The 23,946-nt window shown below is 39.3% G+C and overlaps 1 protein-coding gene across 4 annotated transcripts in view; it reads left to right on the forward strand.

The window, feature by feature from the left end:
• The window catches only part of ASCC1 (activating signal cointegrator 1 complex subunit 1), a 100,198-nt gene that overhangs the window by 55,808 nt on the left and 20,444 nt on the right, over nt 1-23,946 (forward strand). For all 4 annotated transcript variants that reach the window (XM_055324926.1, XM_055324927.1, XM_055324929.1 and 1 more), the window contains 2 exons: nt 12,746-12,870; nt 20,172-20,257. In XM_055324926.1, the coding sequence (XP_055180901.1) occupies nt 12,746-12,870; nt 20,172-20,257 (211 nt within the window). The remainder of the gene's footprint in view (nt 1-12,745; nt 12,871-20,171; nt 20,258-23,946) is intronic.

Consider the following 23,946-nt stretch of genomic DNA (forward strand, 5'->3'; position numbering starts at 1 on the left):
CTCATCCTAGGACCCCAGGACCATGACCTGAGCCAAAGGCAGATGCTTAACTGACTAAGCCACCCTGGCACCCTAAAGGATGTATTTCAAGAAAAGGAAAATGAATTTAGAATGTCTGAGATATAGGAAGGTTAGTATGAGATGCAGAAAAGAATGGCAAATACATAAAATGGCAGACACTGTTTACATAAAATATTTTATAGTGGGGAGAGCTTTTTAAAAAGATAGAGCTAAAAATAAATATTTAAAAAAGGGAACCAACATTGTTCAGTTAACATAAATGTCAGCTAAGAGCATTGTAAGTCAAGCCTGAGGAGAATTCTAGATTTTAAATATTTCCGTTTTTTTTTTTTTTGGGGGGGGGGGATGTGTTAAGATATTTTTTTACTGTTAAGTCAAATGCATACAGTAAAAATTTAAAACTAAGTCTAAAATAGGGTGTATAAATAGGAAACAAGCAGAGAGAAAAAGAACAAAGGAACAAATACAAATTTATAAAAAGGAGCAAGAAGCATAGTAAAAAGTGGGATGAATATTTAAACATAGGATGATAAGTCCAGAGATATATGTATTAATGATACATGTTAATAAACTCACTGGTTAAAAAAGATAAGATTAAACAAAATTCAGTTATATGCTGTTTACCAGAGATCCATCCATCCATGAGGTAGTAGAAAGCAAAAAGATACACTGGGCAAATACCAAAAGGAAGTTTGCATAACAGAATTAATATCAAACATGTTATTCTTAGCAGTAGAGAGAGGACTGTTACATAATGATAAACAATTTACCAAGATGATATAATTTTAAACTTGTATGAACCCACTAGAATCGCCCCAAAGTAGATTAAACCAAATTTATACAAACTTTTTACTGGAGAGAAATTGAGAAATCATGTTCATAGAAGGAGATTGTAACATATCTTCCAATTATTGGTAGGTCAAGCAGATGTAAAATCAGTAAAGATACAGAAGGTTTTGACAATGAACAAATTTAATGTAGTAGTCATTTCTGGAATTATAAAACCTAGCAATTAGAGAATTCATATTCTTTTCAGGCATATGGAACAGTTGGGAAAAAATGGATTACACAGTAGATCATAAAGTAAGACTTAATAAATTTCAGTGAGTTGGTATATTATAAATCACATTTTCTGACCAGAAATAAAGCAAGTTTATCTACAATTACCAAGTTGCTAGAAATAATAAGAGTTTAGCAAAGTGATTGACTATAAAATTAGTATAATAAAATCAATTGTCTTTCTGTGTACTGGCAACAAACAGATAATGTCATTTAAAAAAGATACCAGCCCTGTGACTTGCTTTGACTAATAGAATGGGATAGGAATGATTCATAAAACTGTCAGTGCTAGGCCTTAAGAGATCTTACAGCTTTTCCTCTCTCTTTCTTTCTTTCTTTCTTTCTTTCTTTCTTTCTTTCTTTCTTTCTTTCTTTCTTCTTCTTCTTCTTCTTCTTCTTCTTCTTCTTCTTCTTCTTCTTCTTCTTCATTTACTCATGAGAGAGACAGAGAGGCAGAGACATAGGCAGAGGGAGAAGCAGACTCCCTTCGGGGAGCCCAGTGTGGGACTCGATCCCTGGGCCCTGGGATCACGACCTGAGCCAAAGGGAGAGGCTCAACCACTGAGCCACCCACCTGTCCCCAGCTTTTGTTTTCAAAGTTAACCTTTCAGGACACAGTTGCTTTTTAGGGAAGTCCAAACTCTCCAGCTGGAAAAAAAGACCATGAGGAAAAGAATTAAGGTGTCCCAGTTGACAGTACCAAGGCTCCCATCATGTGAATGGGGCCGTCTTGGATCCTCCAGACCCAGTCTAGCTGCCCAAAGAGGAAGCAGACAAAAAAAAAGTAAAAAAGAATAATTATAAATTATAGTAGATTCTACAAAAGAAACAAACAAGAGGATAAGAAGAATAACATAGGGGACATGCTTCAGATGCAATGTCCAGGGGAGGCATCTCCAAGGAGTTGACATTTGAGTTCAGACTTAAAGAACACAAGGGAATGGTGGTAAGGGGGGTACTAGGCAGAGGGAAGAGAAAGTGCAAAGACCTCGAGAGAGAGCCTAGTGTGTTTCAGCGCTTGAAGAATACCAGGGGAGATACACAAGGGAGATGAGGCCAGAGAGGCAGACAGAAACTTGATTATACAAGGTCACTACAGTTGGTAAAGAATTTGTACTGTTTTCCTAGGTGCACTGAAGGATTTTAAGCAATATAGTGACATGATCTTTCATTTTAAAAAGGTATTGTGTGGTAAAATGGATTAGCGGGGAAAAGAATGCAAGTCAGGTCATATTGCAATCCAGGCTGCAGTTGAAAGTAAGTAACCAGGTTAGAGTGATGACCATGAAGAAAAAAAAAATAAAATGAAAAGATACCATCCATTTACAGTAGCACCAAAACCCATTAGGTACTTAGGAAATAACTATACCAAAGTATGTGTAAGACCTTTTTGCAGAAAATTATAAATTATAAATAAATTGTGATTGCTCATGTTCATTGATAGACTTAGTTTCATAAAGATACCAGTTCTCCTCAAATGATCCTATATAAATTTGATGTAATTATGAGACTACATATATAATTGAATCTTTTTTTTTTAATTTTTATTTATTTATGATAGTCACAGAGAGAGAGAGTGAGAGGCAGAGACACAGGCAGAGGGAGAAGCAGGCTCCACGCACTGGGAGCCCGACGTGGGATTCGATCCCGGGTCTCCAGGATCGCGCCCTGGGCCAAAGGCAGGCGCTAAACCGCTGCGCCACCCAGGGATCCCTACATATGTAATTGAAATGAAGAGCCAGGAACAGGAGGGGAAAGTATTTAAAAGTCATTATAGGAATCCAGGTGAGAAACAAGGCCTGAACAACAGTAACAACGAGAATTGATATGTAGATTCAAGAAGAGTAAAATCTGCTTGATTTGGCAGTTTTCTTTTTTTTTTTTTTTTTTAATTTTTATTTATGATAGTGACAGAGAGAGAGAGAGGCAGAGACATAGGCAGAGGGAGAAGCAGGCTCCATGCACCGGGAACCCGATATGGGATTCGATCCCAGGTCTCCAGGATCGCGCCCTGAGCCAAAGGCAGGCGCCAAACCGCTGCGCCACCCAGGGATCCCCATTTGGCAGTTTTCTGTAGGTGGAGTGTAGGAGTCAGATGAATATGATCCATTATGACTAAGCTGGTTTATCTCAGGAATACAAAGTGAATTAAGACCAGGAAATCTGATAACATCCAACTCTCAATAGGTCAAAATTAAAAATAGTATCTAAATACATGCCTAAAAGGCTTTTGGTAAAATTCAGCCTAATTTTGTTTTCATTAAAGACTTTCAGAAAATAGACAGATATTGCCTAATATGATATATATCTATTTTAAAGCAGAAACCAACAATCCTGGATCGTGAGTTCCAGCCCCATGTTGGCTGTAGAGATCACTGAAAATAAATAAATTAAAAATAAAACAAAAAACAAGGGCACCTCAATGGCTCAGTTGGTTGAGCATCTGCCTTCGACTCGGGTCATGATCCCAGAGTCCTGGGGTCAAGCCCCACATCGGGCTCCCAGCTCAGCGGGGAACGTACTTCTCCCTCTCCTCCCTCTGCTTTGCTCTCTCTCTCTCTCTCTCTCTCTCTCTCTCTCTCTCTCTGTCAAGTAAATAAATAAAATCTTAAAAAAAAAAAACCTTGCTATTTCTTGAGTGTTTATAGTTGTATTTCATGAGATCTACATACACTGACATAAAAGTAACTTCTGGGTTACGTGTCATGAGTGAACTGTATGTAGATCTCATGAAATACAACTGTATTTGTCCTTCTAAGCCATAGCCTGTATGCTATAGGACTTGCTGGCTTAAAAATCTCCCAGCAGAAATGCAAATAAAAACGGCAGAGATACCACCTCATACCCGTCAGAATGGCTAAAATCAACAGCACAAGAAACAACAGGTGTTAGCAAGTATGTGGAGGAAGGGGAATCTTCTTGCACTGTTGGTGGGAATGCAAAGTGGTACAGCTACTCTGGAAAACAGTATGGAGGTTCCTCAAAAAGTTAAAAATAAAACTGCCCTACAATCTAGCAAATTGTATTACTAGTGTTTTCCCAAAGAATACAAAAATAGTGATTCAAAGGGACACATGCTCCCTGATATTTATAGCAGTATTATCAACAATAGCCAAATTATGGAAACAGCCCAAATATCCACTGGTTGATGAATGAATACAGGTGTAGTGTGGGGGGGTAAAATAGGTGATGGGGATTAATGAATAATACACTTGTGATGAGTACCAGGTGTTATATGGAAGTGTTGAGTCACTATATTAACACTAAGAGTATACTGTAAAGTAACCAGAATTTAAATAAAAACTTAAAAAAAGAGAAACAATCTCCCATCCTTTCATATCTTTTGAATTAATTCATATTCCTCAGTCTAGCATTCAAGATCTTCTAGTATGAGATAATCTTCCAGTAAGAGCAGCTTAACATTTCAACTTATTTTTCCACTACCTTGCACTTGGCCCACATCCTGGCCAACTTCACCAGTTATTGAGGATTCTTTGTGTCTTTTTGTTAACATTGTTTCTGGTGGCTAAAATTTCTCTTCTGCTACTCATCTTTTTGTGTTCACGTGCTGGCTTTATTGCTATTCTTTCTTTCTCCATTTTTTTTTTTTTTTTTTTTTTTTTAGCTTTCTCCTTTTCTTAAGTAGACTATAGGATTCTTCATGGTGGGGAGTACTCTTATTCAGCATTGTATATCCAACGCCTTTTATAATTCAGGTTCATAGATGTTCAGTGAATGTTTATTATGTACTTATTCACTCATTCAGCAGATACACAAGATGAATTGGGTACAGTTAGCTTTCTGTTCTAAGCCCATCCTCCTAATGGCCTGTCCTGGTCCCAATCCAGCTATACTCTCTTCCATGTTTAAATTACCTGAAGCACCTCTTATTGTTTGTGTTATTTCCGAAGTCTTCCTTTATAGTTACCTGAAAGCTCCTTAATAACAAGAACTTTGTTTGCTTAGTTTTTTATTTTTGTAGTGGCTTGCATAATGCCTATATACAGTAAGCACTCAAGAAGTATTAATTGTATGGTACTGAATTAAACTGGAAAAAAATTCTCAAACAAAAGCCTGGAATTTGTACTTTCTAGGGAGTTGGTGATCTTTCTGCAGTACAAATCCATATCTGTAAAAATGGCTCTGGGATGCTTGAGCTTTGGAGCACTTAAGGCCTTAAGGCCTTTAAGAGCTTAGATTTAAGGCTTCTGTTTCCAAACTCTAAGCACTATCTAAATAATAAAAATGCTTAAGAATAATTCATATTTTTTCTCATAGTAACTCTATATTATTTTTAATTTACTTATGAGGAAGCAAAGGCATAGAGAAGCTCTGTGACTCAGATAGTCAAACAGGAAAGGATCAGTGAAGTAAGAATTGAAAGACTGTGCTGTTAGAAATATACAGACATACTGTTAAATGTAGTATCTGTGACATCAACCTGAAATTTAGAAACTGTACTCAAGTACCCTTAAGTTCTCTTAATAGAACCTCCAAAATATTTGTCATCTATGAATCATACATGCATGCAATAACTATTTATTGAGAACTGATTATGTGTCAGGCATTAATTTTGGTGCCAGGATAAAGCAGTGAATAAGATAAAGAGCCAAACTTTTTAGAGTACACAGTGAATTGGTAACAGCACAACTGACTTGGATTCTGGTCTCTCTGTCCTGACTTTGAGCAACTCATCCTTCTATGCTTCATTTCTTCTTGTGTAAAATGAGATTTAAAAAAAAAATTATTTATTTATTTGTGAGAGACACATAGAGAGAGGCAGAGACCGAGGCAGAGGGAGAAGCAGGCTCCATGCAGGGAGCCTGATATGTGACTCAGTCCAGGGACTCCAGGATCACGCGCTGAACCAAAGACAGACACTGAACCACTGAGCCACCCAAGCGTCCCAAAGTGAGATTTTAGACTACAACGTTTTAAAGGACTTTAGTTCCTTCAAAGTCCTAAGTCTGTGAATTGGACAGAAATTTTAATTTTCCAGAAAGAGCTGGAAATTGGTTTATTTTATTTAGTTTATTTAATTTCCTCGTCTAATATTTCTTGTTCCCTGCTTTTATTTAGTCAAAGTCCCTATTCACCCCTATTCACTTCTTTTTCTTTATTTATATTTTTTATATTCATTCATTCATTCGTTCATTCTTTTTCTTTAATAGAGGAGAAGAAAGTGAGGCATCATTGTGCTGTGATTTTTTTTTTTTTTTTTTTTTTTTAAGATTTGTATTTATTTGAGAGAGAGCACGAGCAGGGGGAGGAGCAGAGAGGGAAGGACCAGCAGACTCTGCCCTGGGCCTGACATGGGACTTGACCCCACAGCTTCAAAATCACAACCTGAGCTGAAATCAAGAGTTGGACACTCAGCTGACTGAGCCACCCAGGTGCCCCTGTGCTGTGATTTGTAATTGAGGTGGATTTTGCAGTGCTTGGCTATGTTCAGACTTAAGTTATGTTTGTAATGCTTAGAAGTGTTTCAAAACTTTATGGTTCTGTCATGGTGTTAATCAAAAACTTTAGATTCAATATAATGTAGGTCTTTGCTTGGAGGTCCACATGCACAATTAATTAAATCAGTTAACTATAAAATCAGGGTTATGTGTAGCATGAATATATTTTATTTTCCCTTTGAGAATATAGCGGCAAAGTTATTTCCATGAGTCAGCCCTCTTTTTCCATCTTTACCGATATTTTATTATTTAGCTTTTCTCATTGCTCCTCTAAAATTATATTTAAAAAAAAAATACTCCAAGACATGGAAATATTCAGGGTACATTAAGTGAAATAAGTAGGTTTACAAAAAGCTGTCTTGTCTTTTTAAAATTGATATATATCTGTAGAAAAAAACTTAAAAATCATATAAAAAAGCATAAGTGTTTCTGTGTGGTTGGAGAGGTTATGATCTCCTTTTCATACTTTTTTCTTTTTCCATTTTTTTTCTATAATGAACACATACAACTTTGTAATTAGAGAAAAAATTAAGACCACTTGGTCAGGAAGCCCATCTTTCTTAACTGGCTTCCATGCCTTTGGTTTTGCCTGTGGTCTTGCTTACAGGCCCTCCTTGGTTTCCTGTGGCCTACGTGGTAAGATTCCAACTCACCCTGACCCCAGGAGCCTTACAGCCTGGCTTTGTTCGGCCTGCCTTTCCATTCATCATTGTCCTTCCCTTTCTACAGATGTCTCATGAATCCTTGGACGTGTTCTCCTTCATATTCAATTTTTCAGATGTTGGGAACAAAAATTTCTCTAGAATCATCTTTTACTCTTCATGTCAGTATATCAGAAAAGCTTCCCCTTCTTACCACCTCCACCACTGCCCCCCCTCCAGCCATCTGGTTGCTGCAAAGACCTCCTTCCTGCTTCATCCTCTACCACTTTCTTCTGCACAGCAGCCAGAGGTTTCTAAAATGTCAGTCAGATCATTTCATTCTTCTGCTGAAAACACTCTGAAAGCTCCCATCTCACTCTGAGTTAAAACCAAAGTCCTTATAGACGTCTGTGAGCCCTGTGTAAGCCCCATGATCCTCTCCACCTCTCCAGCCTCAGCTCTTCTCCCCGCAGCTCTACTCCACACACTGGCTTTTTACTATTCCTCAGTCCTGCCACACACATGCTGCTTTATAGGCCTGTCCTTGCTGTTCCCTTTCTGGGCAGTGCTAATCCCTTGAGTCTGCTCACATGTCACTGTCTCAGGGAGGCCTTCTCCCTGTATAAAATGGTACATGTACTCCCAGTGGTATTCCCATCTTTCTTTAATACTCCATTTTCTTTATGGTGGTGCTTAGCACCACCTGCTGTAGTATGTGTATATGTGTCCATTATCCGACTGTCTCCTTCCACTAGCATGTAAGCTCCTCAAGGCAGGGGCTTGTTCACCTCTGTATCCCCTTCACCTGGAGCACATCAGCCCTTCCTGTCTCCTTTGAGATCTTGTCCTGTCAATTTCCTCTATCACCTAAAGTTTTATTTTTGTTCTCTGTTGGATAATTTCTTGTCTGTAAGCATTTTCAGTTCTTTCTCCTTATCAAGAGCAAACACAAACAACCTGCCCTCAACTCTGTGTCTTCTAATTTTTTTAAAAAGATTTTAAAAGATTTTATTTATTTATTCATGAGAGTCACAGAGGCAGTGCAGAGACACAGGCAGAGGGAGAAGCAGGCTCCATGCAGGGAGCCCGACATGGGACTCAATCCCAGGTCTCCAGAATCAGGCCCTGGGCTGAAGGCCGTGCTAAACAACTGAGCCACCCAGGCTGCCCCTGTGTCTTCTAATTATCAAGGCATTAGTTTCCTCGGTTCCTTTCAAGTTTCTGGAAAGAGTTGATGTGCACTTACCCCCTCTCTCCTCCTCTGGTTTCTACCTTGGTCCTCTCTACCAAGGCCTCCATCTTGGTGTGCTTCAGCAGAGGTCTCCTGTACACTCTGACTGAGAAGTAAATAGACTTTATTTTGTTCCTCTTCTTACTTTACTTTTCTGTGACTTTGTACTGTACTGATTTTTTTCCTCCTGTAATTCTCCTTTTAGCCTTTTAAAGTCCTCTTCTGAAGGTTTTTCTCATTTCTCCTTATTGATGATCTTTGCTGGTTCCTCCTCTGCCCCTTACATAAGTGTGACCCTTAAGGCTCTGTCCTTAGCTCTCCCTATGAATCCTCCTACCCACTGTGACTGCATCTATTCCATGCTTTTAACTATTGCTTTGCATTCATGACTAAATCTGTATCTTTCTAAAAAAGATTTTATTTATTTATTTCTTTCTAAAAAAGATTTTATTTATTTATTTATTTATTTATTTATTTATTTATTTATTTGAGAGAGGGAGCATGTGCAAGTGAGTATGAGGAGGAACAGAGTAGGGACAGAATCTCAAGCAGACTCCATGTCAAGTGTAGCCCAACATGGGGCTAGATCTCATGACCCTGAGATCATGACTTGACCTGAAATCAAAAGTCGGAGGCTTACTTGACTGAGCCACCCAGGTGGCCTTCAAATCTGTATTTTGTGTGCTTCAGGCTTATATTTCCATCCCTCTCCTGGACCTCTCCTATTTGATGTCCCATGTCACATGTTCCAAAGCATATACAGTATTAACCCTCTCTTTGGAATGACATAGCATAACAATAGCAATTGCTTCTCCAGAATGCCCCACCTTGGTCAGTGGCCCACCTGGTCATTTAAGGCAGACTCCTGCCAGTCACCTCAGCTGCTCTCTGTGCTTGAACACTGCCATGTCTGAGGGCATCAGCTTCTCTCTCATGCAGCTCTTGTGAAGCTGTTCTCTCATCTCGGTTCTTACTGCCCCTGCCACAGTTTGGATATGCATCCTTTCCCCTTTTCTAGTGCAATCCTTAAAGCATGTGCTCTGAAGCCAGACAGTATAGATTCTGATTTTGTATCTGGCACGTATTAGTTATGTGACTTTGATCAAGTTTTATAACTTCTCTGTGCCTTAGTTCCCTCATTGGTAAAATAGGGATTAATAATTCATTGTGAGGATGAAGTGTGTTAACAGATATTGAGTGTGTAGAATAGTGCCTGACATTGTTCTAGCTGACCTCTGTACCTCTACTCTGTTCTTGTAGAGGGTTTTCTACTCTTCCACAGAGTCAGCTTTCAGAAGCGGACCTCTAACCACATCATTCTCTTTTTAAAAGCCCCATGGCTTCTGATGGTCCGACCACCACTTATATCCAGCTCATCTCCACTGTCCTATCTGCCTCACCCATTGCTACAGCCATATTCAGTAATCAGTTTTCCTAATAAGATGTGATCGACCATCCCTTGGTATCTTTATACATGCTGTTTCTTCTGCTCAAAGTGTCCTTCTTTCCTGGTTTTATCTGTGAATCTTCAGTGATCCTTCAAGACTATGTTTATTTTATTTTTTACATTCACTTCTCACTTTATTTATTTTTTTTTAAATTTTTTTTATTTATTTATGATAGTCATACAGAGAGAGAGAGGCAGAGACACAGGCAGAGGGAGAAGCAGGCTCCACGCACCGGGAGCCCGACGTGGGATTCGATCCCGGGTCTCCAGGATCACGCCCTGGGCCAAAGGCAGGCGCCAAACCGCTGCACCACCCAGGGATCCCAATTCACTTCTCACTTTAAAAAAAAAAAAAAGACATATTTGAGAGAGAGAAAGAGAGTGCATGCAAGTGAGGGGGAATGGAGAGGGGAGAGAACCCCAAGCAGACTCCCCACAAACTGCAGGGCTCCATCTCACAACTCACGAGATCATGACCTAAGCTGAAATCCTGAGTCAGATGCCCAATCAACTGAAGCACCCTGGTGCTCCTCACTTTTCACTTTTAATCAGTCACATCCATCAGTTAACCAATCACAGCCAGTAGTTACTGAAAGGCAAGTATAATGGTGTTCTGGAAGATGTAAGACAAATGTCAGATGCTCTTGAGGAACATACAATCTAGTAGGGGAATAGGACAGACAAACTTGAAGCAGCAAGGGACTGGCCCTGAGAATACTAAGTAGAGCACACCTAAGGAGAAGGGCAGAGTCATTGCTCATAGATACAGTGAAGTTGGGGGTGTTAGGGTGGTTGGAAAGACTTCATGGAAGAGTGGGGTTTGAGGGATCGGCATAAGTGGAGGGAGAGGGTGGATACTGTGGCCCAGGGAAGAGAAGGCAACAGAGGTGGCGTTGTCAAGCTGCTTAGTGGAGGAAGCCGGATAACAAAATGTGCATGTTGAGTGCCAAGGTCACGAGGCAGTGAGGAGTTACCTGGATCTCCAGAGCCTGGAGCATCCTGAGGGACTACTGGTGTGTTGTCCTGTTCTACCCCGTGCTGGGCCACACTGGAGCCTGACACAAAGGGAGAATTCAGCAATATACTGAACTCATCTTCATTCAAAATTTTGATATTCCATTCATCGTGGATTTTTTTGCATTAATTTTGATTTTTTAAAATATTGCATTAAAACATGATTTATTTTGGTTACTGCAGTTTTTGGCACTGCCTTAAATTTTGTGCCTGAAGTAATTTCCTCATTTGCTTTACCCTACTCCCAGCCCTGTGTTCCGGTTCTGAAGTTTGGAAAAGGGGACACGGGTATTTACTTTAATATTATTATTGTTATTAATTATGGCTTACCTCATGTTATAAATATTCTTTGGTTAGTAGGCAGGTAGCCAGTATTTCATAAACAGCAATTAAGGTAATTTAGAATTTTAAGAAGATTAATTTTGGAACTTTGGGGCCTGAAAACCATGACAGGGAAAATAATCGTTTGTGCTTCTGGATCAATTTTTCAGGGATGGTAACTTCCTCTTGCTGCAATGCATGCAGTACAAGTGAAAAGAGTTGTTTTGCCCCCGTCTCAATGAGTGCAAGATCATTGGAGGGTCAGGATACTAGAGGCTGTTGGCCACTTAGAGACAGGCATCAAGCAGCCATGTTGCTGAAGCCAGAGTGTTCTGATTGAGGCAAGCTCCCACAGATGGGCTGTATAAGTGAGGCATGGCCCACATTTCACATAAAGCCAACCTGTCTAACCCTGCTCAAGAAGAAGCTGTGCTCTGGCCACAGTGCTTACTCTGTGGGCCATTATACTTGGGCCATGGCCCAAGAAGCAAAGGCAGATTCATGAACTCTGAGTTTCTTAGGACTACTTGTATCCAGAAAAAGAGGATACAGGTAGCCCTGATGTTTGACACAAAGCGTATTACCAGTACATCTAAAAATGTGATATCTTTTGTTTATTAATATACTAATGGAAGATTATTTTGGGCCAGGGAAGTCAATTAGCATCAGCACAAATCTCAGAGAAGGCTAAGGGGAAGGTTGAAAGAGGCAGACATTGAAGGAGGGATTAAAGAGTTTTCTAGACAAACAAAGGCTGAAGGAGTTCATCACCACTAGTGTGGCCTTACAAGAAATGTGAAAGGGAGTTCTTCGGGCTATTGAGCAAAACACCTGACAGTATGCAGAAATCTGTGCAAGAATTACTTCTGGTAGAGGTGTTAGAATGAATGGCCATCATCAAGATAGAACTCAGCCACTGCAGAACCCTTGCTACTTAGAGGTTATCTGGTATCCAGATGGGGAAGAGTCATGCAACCTGTGGATTTTCCTGTAGTGTCTTTATTGGTACTGCACTTCGGCCTCAGTGAAATAAACACAGGGATAGTGTCCAAGGCTACTGGAATCTTTGCAGTGCAGGCTCCTTCCCAGTGAACAAATGTCTGAGAATTATATCAGACCTCCTTTGATCCTGGCAGAAACACATCAACCACATGGTAGCTGTAGGTTCTCTGACTGGATGAAACAAAGCACTTCCTTTTAGGCAATTCTCTGTCGCACCTGGCTTCTTGAGCCCTATCCCGAGATGCTAAGCTTTGATTCCTTCAAGATCATGGTTAAGCTTCCTGTGAAAACCTGGCCCTCTTCACATACGGTTGATCCCCCCCACTTAACACTCACTGTGATGGATTTCAGTTATTGGTTTCCACGTCCATCTGCTCCCCAAGGCTGTGAACACTGTGGTGGTGGGGACTGCGGCCTTTCTCTCCCTCCTCTTATGCAGGGTCTTGCACAGTGATTGGCTCAGAACAGATATTCTATGAACATTGAACCAGTAAATCAGGGATTCATGAGGTTACTAAGATTTTTATACTTCTTCCTTCAATTTCTTTAGGCTTCAGGAATTAGTCGATCGAGTGCTGGAACGTTTTCAGGCTTCTGGACTAATAGTGAAAGAGTGGAATAGTGTGAAACTTCATGCTACAGTGATGAACACTCTATTCAGGAAGGACCCCAATGGTAAGTCCTGCATAGAACTGTAGCATAGTTTATGATCAGCAAGGCCTTGTGATACCCCTGGGGTTCGAACAAAATGGGCTATCAAACAATTTTTGGTAATCTTTCTTGGAATCTTTAACTTGTCTTGATTAGCACAGTGGAAGTGGGAAGGGACATATCTAGTGTGGGACCATGATATTCCAGATCTTTGATTTCTGTTGCATGAGGGTTGCCAGATTTGGCAAACAAATGCAAGATGCCCAGGTAAATTTTAGATGAATGATAAATAATTATTTTAATATAAGTGAGTCCTATGCAATACTTGTTGGCTTTTTGAAAAGAAGAGAGAAGGAAGGAAGATTAGCTAGTAAAAGTAAAGGTTAGACCAGTAGTTCTCTCCTACGGGCCAATTTGTCCCCGTCCCCCCCCCCCGGGGACATTTGGGATTGTCTGGAGGCATTTTTGGTTGTCATACTTAGGGGATTGAGGCTGCATTACTCCTGGCATCTAGTGGGTAGAGGCCAGGGGTGCTGCTTAACTCTCTACAATGTTTAGGACAGCCCACCTCAATACAATATCTAGAAATGTCAATAGCACCAACATTGAGGAACCTTGTGTAGAGTAATAATTTTTCCTCTCATGGAATCTGAGCCTTTATATAAAAATGCCTTGTTTTAACCCATGACTTGAGATAATCTGCATTTCAAAAAAGGATTCTTTTCTTCCCATTGCCTTCACCCACCCCACCTCCAGGTGAAAGTTTTTCTAGCACACTCAGCGTGTATCTGATCAGGACCCACAAATTCAAGTTATATGCAGCTTCTCCTTCTAAAACTTGTTGTTTCAAATATACCAGCACCAAAAGTTCATATTCAGGTTTCATTCCCTTTGTTTAGAACTCTGACATTGGGGCAGCCCTGGTGGCGCAGTGGTTTAGCGCCGCTTGCAGCCCAGGGCGTGATCTGGAGACCCTGGATCGAGTCCCGCGTCGGGCTCTCTGCATGGAGCCTGCTTGTGTCTCTGCCTCTCTCTCTCTCTCTCTCCCCTCCCTATGAATAAATAAATAAAATCTTAAAAAAAAAAAAAAAAGAACTCTGACATTGGTTTTAGAAAGTTTGGGTTAGAAGAAGACTCCATCAGGACTTGAACCCATGAACTATTAGTAGATTTACACTTTTGGACAGTTTGTGTGTCCATTTTTGTCAAAGTACAGTTGACCTTTGAACAACACAGTTTAAACTGTGTGGGTCCACTTAGACATGGAATTCTTTCGATAAATGCCAGTATAGTACTGTAAATGTATTTTCTGTTCCTTACAGTTTTCTTTTTTTCTTGATTACTTTATTGTAAGAATGCAGTATATAATATATAAAATATGCATTTTTTTAAAAGATTTTATTTATTTATTCATGAGAGACACACAGAGAGAGAGAGAGAGACAGACAGACAGAGACACAGGCAGAGGGAGAAGCAGGCTCCATCCTGGGAGCTGATGTGGGACTCAATCCCTGGACTCCAGGATCACGCCCTGGGCCGAAGGCAGATGCTAAACTGTTGAGCCACCCAGGGATCCCCAATATATAAAATATGTATTTATTGGTTATATTATCAGTAAGGCTTTTGGCCAACAATGGTAGTTTAGCTTTAGGGGAGTTAAAAGTTATACACCAATTTTCAACTACATGGGATTTGGTGTCCCTAATGCCCATTGTTTAAGGGTCAACTGTACATCTTTTTATTTCTCTCAGATATATACCAAGATCCCAGCTGGAAATCATTTAATATTAACTTTGTTTTGTTAGAGTCATTATAGGACTAAGAAATTTGTAGCTGTCCATATTTTAGTTCTAGTGTTAATGTTTTGTGATGTTAGGTTGTATTTTATTTAAGATTTTTTCCAAATAAATCACTATTTTACCTTTGAGAGCACTGAGATCAAAAATGGTTGAAATGACTCAGTCAAAGCCTATAGACTCTTATTTGGGTAGGTAATAGAACCCAAATTTCTATATTAGTTCTGATGGAATACATTTTTTTTTTTTAATTTGGAAGTAGTATTACAGAAGATTATTTGGAATTTCAGGGGAAAAAATCTCTGGGATATTTCATTTTTATATATGCATATACCTTGTCCAGTGGGAGTACTTACAGGAGTTTGTGGTATTTATTTTATTCTAGATGGTCAGTTTTAAGTTTGGAAACATCCTCTGAGGTGAGGTACATTTTAACATCACTATGAAGACAGAGTTCTAGAACTCTAGAGTATACTCTAAATTCTTTGGTTCAGAAGATATGTTGTATCCAGCGCCATCCAGTAGAACTCGTGATGATAGAAATATTCTGTACTTGTGATGTCCGGTATGGCAGCCACTATCCACATGTAGTTTAGTTATTGAGCACTTGGAGGTAGCTAGTGAGACTGATTAAATTAAATTGAATTAAATTAAATTTAAATAATCACATGTGGCTAGTGGCTACTGATTTGGACAGTACAGGTATAGACAGTATTTTATTACACATTTAATACTATCAGCAGTGCATTCTGAAAATGTCCTAGTCCTTAAATCTTACTTCAGAGCTCTAACCATATTCCATTATTAACTAACCTTTTGACATAAGAGAGTTGAAATATGCAGGAATTTGTATCTTCTAAATTGTGTGGATCCGGGTTTATATTCACTTAGTGCTAGAACTTCATGTAAGAAAATGTTCTGTGTTCACAGTCTAGTTATCCTTTCCTACTTAGAGATAGTTTGAATATAACACCTTTATTGAGATATAATCCACATACTTCATGATTCATTCATTTAAAATGTATAATTCAGGGGTGCCTGGGTGGCCTAGTCGGTTGTACCTCCAGCTCTTGATTTTGGCTTAGGTCATGATCTCATGTTTGTGAGATTGAACCCCATGTCTTACTATGTGCTTGGTGGGGAGTCTGCTTGAGATTTTCTCCCTCGGCCACTCTCCCTCCCCTCACATACTCATGTACTCTCATATAAATAAATCTTTGAAAAATACATAATTCAGTGATATTTAGTATAGTCAGAGTTATGCAACCATTACCATGATCAATTTTAGAACATTTTCATCACTCCAAAAAGAAACCCCATTGGCAGTATGACTCTTCATTCCCTAACATTTTAGCCCTAGGCTCCATCAAACTACTTTCTGTCCTATAAATTTGCCTTTCCTGGATATTTTGTATAAATAGAATCGTGCAATGTGTGATTTTCTCTGACTGGCTTCTTTCACTTAGCATAATGTTTATATGGTTCATCCATGTGATATATAGCATGTCTCCTGCCTTGTTCTCTTTTTATTGCCAAATTATCTTCCATTGTGTGGATGTACCATATCTTATTTATCCATTCCTCAGTTGATGGACATTCATGTTTTTTCTTTTTGACTATTATGATTAACGCTGCTGTGAACATTATATAAGTTTTTGTGTGGGCATATCTTTTCACTTCTCTTGGGTATAATACTTAAGAGTGAAATTTCTGGGTCCTATGGTAACCAGTGTTTAACCTTTTGAGGAACTGCCAGACTATTTTCCAAAGTGGCTGCACCACTTTACATTCCTACCAGCAGTGCATGAGGGTTCTATTTTTTCCACATCTTTGCCAACACTTGTTATTATTTATCTTTTGGATTATTTCCATCATGTTAGATGTGAGATGGTATCTCATTTTACTTATGATTTGCTTTTCCCTGAGGGCTAATTCTGCTTACAGATTTTGAGCCTGTCATTAAACATTTCAGTCTTCAGGGGCCCCTGAGTGGCTCAATCAGTTAAGCATCCAACTCTTGATTTTGGCTCAGGTCATGATCTCACAGTTGTGAGAACAAGCCTTGTGTGGGGCTCTGTGCTCAGTGTGGAGCCTTCTTTGGATTCTCTTCCTCTGCCTCACCCCTCAAAAAAACCATTTCAATCTGCAGATATCATTACTGCTTTTTTTTTTTTTTAAGTAGGCTCTATGCCTACTTAATGCTTGAATTCATGACCCTGAGATCAAGACCTGAGCTGAGATCAGGAGTTAACACTTAACAGACCAAGCCACCCAGGTGCACTTCAGTACTGCTTTTAATTGATATTTATTTAGTATGAATTTACTTTAGAGTTTCATATCTTCTCTTGGGGGCACCAGGGTAGTACAGTTAGTTGAGCATCCGACTCTTGGTTTCAGCTAAGATCGTGATCTCAGGATTGCGAGATCGAGTCCCACTTTGGGCTCTGTGCTCAGTACAGAGTCTGCTTGAGATTCTCTCTCCCTCTCCCTCTGCCCCTCCCCAGGGGCATATATGAGTGTGTTCTCTCTCTCTCTCCAATAAATAAATAAATCTTTACAGTTTCACATCTCTCCTTAACAGGGACCCATTTTTAATTTGTGAAATATACATAGATTGGGATCTTTGATTAAGAGAATATGTTCTTGTTAGAAGTTACCAGTGTATAATTCCAGTGGCTAGCTAACATATATTATGCTGATGGAGTTAGCAGCCTAGACATATTTCACCAATTTACTGATTCTGAGTTGGTAGTCTCTATAGCTATATACAATAAAAGAACATATTTCAAAAAAAAAAAAAGAGAGAACATATTCATAAGTGGAAATACAACTATTTTTGAGTGTCTGTTGGCGGGCAGGAAAGGGTTGATATTTTAGAAAATACTTGAGGGTTAAATCTTTTTTTTTTTTTTTTTAACGATTTTATTTATTTGAGAGAGAGAGCCAGAGAGAGCATGAGCAGAGGGGCAGAGGCAGAAGCACACTCCCCACTAATCAGAGAGCCTAATGAGCTCGATTCCAGAACCCTGGGATCATGACCTGAGCTGAAGGCAGACATTTAACCAGCTGAACCACCCAGGCAAGCCCCCATGAGGGTTAAATAATTCTTAAGGATGCTTTGAATTTTCTATACCTTGGATTCTTCTCTGTGTTGAATTTTTACTTGAAAAGGACATAGAAAAAGGTGTTTCACTGTTTCTTACTTGTTATCCCTTTCCTTTGAAATCCTTTTACCTACTATATATATTTTTTTAATTTTTATTTATTTATGATAGTCACAGAGAGAGAGAGAGAGGCGCAGAGACATAGGCAGAGGGAGAAGCAGGATCCATGCACCGGGAGCCCGACGTGGGACTCGATCCTGGGTCTCCAGGATCGCGCCCTGGGCCAAAGGCAGGCGCCAAACTGCTGCGCCACCCAGGGATCCCTACCTACTATATTTTAAGGATATCTTTTGGGATAAGCAAGCTAAATTAACACAAGGAGTTATTGCACAGCTTTGATGAGGCTAAGGTCATAGATTTGCTTCATTTCTGTGTAGAATAAAGATATCTTTGATTGCAACTGAAAGGGGCTCTCATTTTGGGGGAGTCCTTAAACCAACCCACATCATGTTGGTTGCAACCCAAATCAATGTTGCCAGCATTTTTGACTACTTAATATGTGAATTTTTATATATTTTTACATATTTAAAAATGCATACAGGTTATACAAAATCTTGGGTTTTTTTTTTAAACATTTATTTATTCATGAGAGACACGGGGGGTGGGGGCAGAGACACAGGCAGAGGGAGACACAGACCCCTTGCAGGGAGCCTGATGTGGGACCCGATCCCAGATCCCAAGATCATGCCCTGGGCCAAAGGCAGATGCTCAACCGCTGAGCCACCCAGGCGTCACAAAATCTTGGGTTTTTAAAGTGCAGGAAACCTTTGGAAATCACCTAGTCTTAACCTATAGCTGTGTAAACAAACTGAGGTCCCTAGAGGAGACAGTTTGCCTAAGAATATGGCTAATTTTATACATACATACCCCCCACGTCTTTTTTATTCATTCCTCTATTGATGGACACTTAAGATTGCTTCCATATTTTGCTTATTATAATAATGTTGCAATAAACATAGGGGTACATAGATCTTTTTGAATTAGTGTTTTCATTTTCTTTGGGTAAATACCCAAGAGTAGAATTACTGGATTGTATGGTATTTCTATTTTAATTTTTTTAAGGAACCTCTATACTGTTGCTTCAGTTTACATTCCCACCAACAGTGCATGAAGGTTCCCTTTTCTCTATGTCCTTGTCAACACTTGTTAATTCTTATCTTTTTGATGAGTAGGTAAAGAAGATATGGCGGTATGTATGTGTATACATGTGTATACATGCACAACAGAATACAACTCAGCCATAAAAAAGAATGAACTCTTGCCATTTGTGACAACATGATGGACCAAGAGAGTATTATGCAGGGCAGCCCCAGTGGTGCAGTGGTTTAGTGCCGCCTGCAGCCTAGGGCGTGATCCTGGAGACCCTGGATGGAGTTCCACATCAGGCTCTCTGCATGGTGCCTGCTTCTCCCTCTGCCTGTGTCTCTGTGCCTCTCTCTCTCTCTCTCTGTGTCTCTATAAATAAATAAATAAATAAATAAATAAATAAATAAATAAATAATCTTAAAAAAAACTTAAAAAAAGAGTATTATGCAAAGTGAAATAAAGCAGAAAGAAAAAGACAAATACCATATGATTTTACTTATGTGTAGAATCTAAAAAACAAACAAAGCAGATTTATAAATAGAATGAACTGGTTATTGCCAGAGGGGAGGTGAGGGTGGGATGGGCAAAATAGGTAAAAGGGGATTAAGAGGTACAAACTTCCAGTTATAAAATAAATAAGTTAACAGAGGTAAAAAGTATAGCATAGGGAATATAGCCAATAATATTGTAATAACATTGTATGACAGATGGTGTGTGGCAGATGGTGACTACACTTAACGGTAGTAAGCACTGAGTAATGTATAGAATTGTCCAATCAGGGCAGCCTGGTGGCTCAGCAATTTAGCACTGCCTTTAGCACAGGGCATGATCCTGGAGACCTGGGATTGAGTCCCACGTCGGGCTACCTGCATGGAGCCTGTTTCTCCCTCTGTCTGTGTCTCTGCCTCTCTCTCTGTGTCTCTCATGAATAAATGAATAAAATCTTAAAAAAAAGAAGAATTGTCAAATCATTGTGTTGTATACCTGAAACTAACATAACGTATGTCATCTATACGTCAATTTTAAAAAAAGAATATAGTTAGCTATTTAGGTAGCACCTTGAGTGCTTGGACAGTGTTGAATGAATAAATGTATACTGAATTGATGACAGAGCTGAGACTGGACACTGGATCTCTTGCCTCAGACTGATGTTTTTCCTCTTATGCCACATTCCAGGTAGTACATGAGTATTTTCCTAGTGTACCTATAGAAACTCAAAAGAAAACAAATATAAATAACCCAAGCTTCTCTTCTAACATTATCTTTGAAATATTTACAGCTGAAGGCAGGTACAATCTCTACACAGCGGATGGCAAATACATCTTCAAGGAAAGAGAATCATTTGATGGCCGAAACATTTTGAAGGTCAGTATGTAGCAGGGTGAATTGGAAATCCTTTGGCGTGTGTACTAAAAAAAGGGGAAAACATCATTCTCCTTTTAAAAGTAAAGTGTATTTTTCTCATGCTTCTCTTGAGGATCATTGAAAAGTCTGGTTGAAAAAAAAATTTTTTTAATGTCCTAAAGGAAGAGAAATCTTTTTGAATCTGTTGAGGCTATGATATCTCTTAGAGTACTGGAAATTAAACTGATGATTTCAGAAACAAGTACCCTACCTACTTGGACTCATAGGCAATACATTGATCTTAACCTGGTAAGTTTTACTCTGTATTTTACCTCTGAAGGTCTGACTTTGCTTGTTTTTAAAAAAGATTTTATTTATTTGAGAGAGCGAGCGAGAGAGTTCCTCACATTAGCAGGGGTAGGAGCAGAGGGAGAGGGAGAAGCAGAATATCTGCTGAGCAGGAAGCCTGGTGCAGGACTCGATCCCAGGACCCTGCGATCACGACATGAGCTGAAGGCAGACACTTAACTGACTGAGCCACCCAGGCATCCTGAGTTTGCTTTTTTTTTTAAGTGAAAAAGAATTGTTTGTTTTGTTCTAGTTGCCTTTCTCTTTATCCACAGTCACTCTCTAAAGTTTATTTGTAATCTGTTTTTACTCAGGAATAGCCCCTGTCCTGAAAAGTAGGTGGTTTCTTTCTGTTAAAGCTTTGCTTTCTGAGTGTTAATCTATGAAGTTTCCATAAAAAGCATTCTTCAGGATTGCATTTATCCTTCTCCTACAGACTACATTCTGTAATATCCATGGTTTATGCCATCTCTGTCAGGTTAACATGTCATCATTGTGCCTCTGGGCAAACGGAAACAGAAGTGGATAAAATGGAGAGGTTTTGGATTCTTCATTTTACTTGTTCTGTAATGATTTAGGTCATATATTTTCTTTTTTAAAGATTTTATTCATTCATGAGAGACACACAGAGAGGCAGAGACACAAGCAGAGGGAGAAGCAGGAGCCTGACATATGGGACTCGATCCTGGGTCTCCAGAATCAGGCCCTGGGCTGAAGGCAGCACTAAACCACTGAGCCACCCTGGGCTGCCCAGGTCATATATTTTCAAGGCCTTGTGTGTTTTTGAGGCTGGGAGGAAAGTATGTATATATAACTTCAGAATAAGCTTTAGCTTTAAAAATGCTTTTTCTTTTTCCTTTCCCACGTCATCCTCCATTCCCTTATCTGGTCATTTAGCACTTTTCTTGCCAACTGCCTAATGTGACCCCATTACCCCTAATTAATGACATCACTTCGGCAGCTGTGAACTGCTTACTGCAGAGCCTGACATGACTGTGACGGCATTCGTTTTTAGGCAGGCATTCAGGCTCCTACACTGCAGAGCTATGTCGATTTCTTCTTTTCCTTGATAGCTTTCCTCATTTTTGAGTAGTTTTCTTGTTTTCAAAGTAGCTGTGGTAGCTTTGGTTTGAGTGGCAAGCTGCTAATGAATTCAGCTGTCATTTCCTGATTTTCCCAGGCCCTAACTTGAGTGTGATACGCATCTTTCTCCTCCTCCATCTCATTGCCTGGGGCTTTTCCAATAAAAGCATTAATCACTTTGCTTTTTTGTTGTTATTGTTAGTTTGATTAAAGAAGAAAGGAGACTAAATGGGGAAAAGAAATCTGTAGGAATGACTCAAACCAACTTGATTCTTTTGGAATCAGAATTAAAGCTCAAAAGGTGTGCTGGTGAAAGTCAAGTGCGAGGTGCTGTGACATCTCTGAGAGGGAGGTGATGGAAGAGCTGCAGGAACAGTATGGGTGTCTCATCTGATACTTCATTTCTCTCATTCTGGAAAGCCAGCCTTCCAATTTAACGATGTTCTGCCTTGAAATCTTCCTAACCACCCCAGTAATGACATGGGTGCAGCTCCCTCTAGTGTTAACAAGGGCTTGCTATATTAGTAGTACCCTTACTGGGTCATGCCTCATCAGAGTTTTAGAGCTAGGCTCAGCTAGGGACTTAGAGACCATTTAATCCACTTCAGTCTCTAAGGGCACAAGATCCACTGTGGTTAAAGTGACTTGCCAGAGGTTACCGCTAGTTAGTAGCCGAGTCTGAATTATAACCAAAAGTTTCAAATCACAGGATAGCATTGTTTCTCTTGCCTCCCATAAAGATTCTCAGTGTGTAGGTAGAAATCATTAGGTATTTGAAGTTAGGCATATCTGTTTGAACTGTGATGATCTAATTCAAAGTCATTTCATAAATGTTGGAGCAGTGGTGTATGCCAGTTAGTCTAAAACTGGGTCTATTTAAGTACACTTTGAATTGAATGCAATACTAACACCAACAGAAATACTTATTGACTGTATGCCATCTGCTAGACCGTGTGTCCTGCAGATAAAACTAATTCATTATGAATTAGTCCCTACCTTCCAGGAGCTTCCTGTCTTTGAGGGGTAGAGATGGTTAATAGTCAGTACAGTACAAAATGGTGGGGCAAGTTATGAGTATGGAGGAGAAGTCCCTTTGAACACAGATAGTTAGAACGAAGTGTCCTTTGACAGTCACCAGTATTTTACTTTTTAATCATTAGCTGCAGAAAATATAATTTCACCTATATTCAATCTAAGGAATTAACTTTTCTTTGAGAGTAAAGGTAAAACGTGGTCTCCAGCAATGACCCATGCCCAAACACAGAAGAGGTAATAATTATGTTTTTGAAGTAGACATAGTAGCTCACCTTTTGGAATTACTATGAATGAACATGCCTTTCTCAATTAGAACATGAGAACCCATGGGCCTAGAAACCCTTGGGGAGAAAAAGATTCATAAAAACCAATGAATTATATATATAGTTCTGTACTAGATAAAATTATTATGTTTAGAAAGAAAGAACATCAATTTCACTAACAAGATAGGAACTGACTTGGAGAAAACCAAAAGGTTAACTGCATTGGTTGTTCAGGAGCCCGAGCATATGTGTGTAGCATATTAACAGCTGCATAGGTCAAGGATCAGGAACGCTGGTGATGAGAAGCAGCCTTGGAAAAAAATAAACTTCATCTACTATTCAAAGAGAAACAAATGAGAAAGCAAGTCATTGCTCATTGCTGTAAGAATTTAATAAGTAACAGCCAATTGCTATTCTACTCCATGAAGAGAATTGGTCCTTTTGGCTTGGTGTATTATTATGTGTTCTGGGTGCCTTAATAAGAAAGAAAAAAAGTCTTTAATGACTTTGGGAGGTAGAAGCCACATTTTTCTTTTGTATGGCTCTTTGGAGAGTTGTTGCAGCAGTAATAGACCAGTATTGAGTTATTCTTAGCTAAAATAAGAATTTTCTTACCTTAAAAAGGACTTTGGAAGGACTGACAACTAAAAAATCATTCTCTTGTGTTTTTTGAACCAGAAAAGGAATGAATATATTTAGTTATGGAAGACTGACAGCCCCGGAAGGAGAAAGTACAAGTGAAGAAGACCTAGGCCAAATTCATAGGATCATGTCCCCTCAAGAGTTTCTACTTCTGATCCAAGAGATAGGAACAAAGATGCTATTGATTTATCCATAAGGCAGTGATAAACTTGTAATTAGAGAAAAGCTGATCTAAAGACATATTGCCAGAAATAATTGCCTCCTTGAAGTAGAACAGTTGGTCACAGCCAGCTTTGGAGCGAGAAGTGGTCTTAATGGCAGTCTGTTTGGGAGGGCTTC

The sequence above is a fragment of the Nyctereutes procyonoides genome, unplaced genomic scaffold (genome assembly GCF_905146905.1).
Source record: "Nyctereutes procyonoides isolate TBG_1078 unplaced genomic scaffold, NYPRO_anot_genome, whole genome shotgun sequence".
In the NCBI taxonomy this organism is placed as follows: Eukaryota; Metazoa; Chordata; class Mammalia; order Carnivora; family Canidae; genus Nyctereutes; species Nyctereutes procyonoides.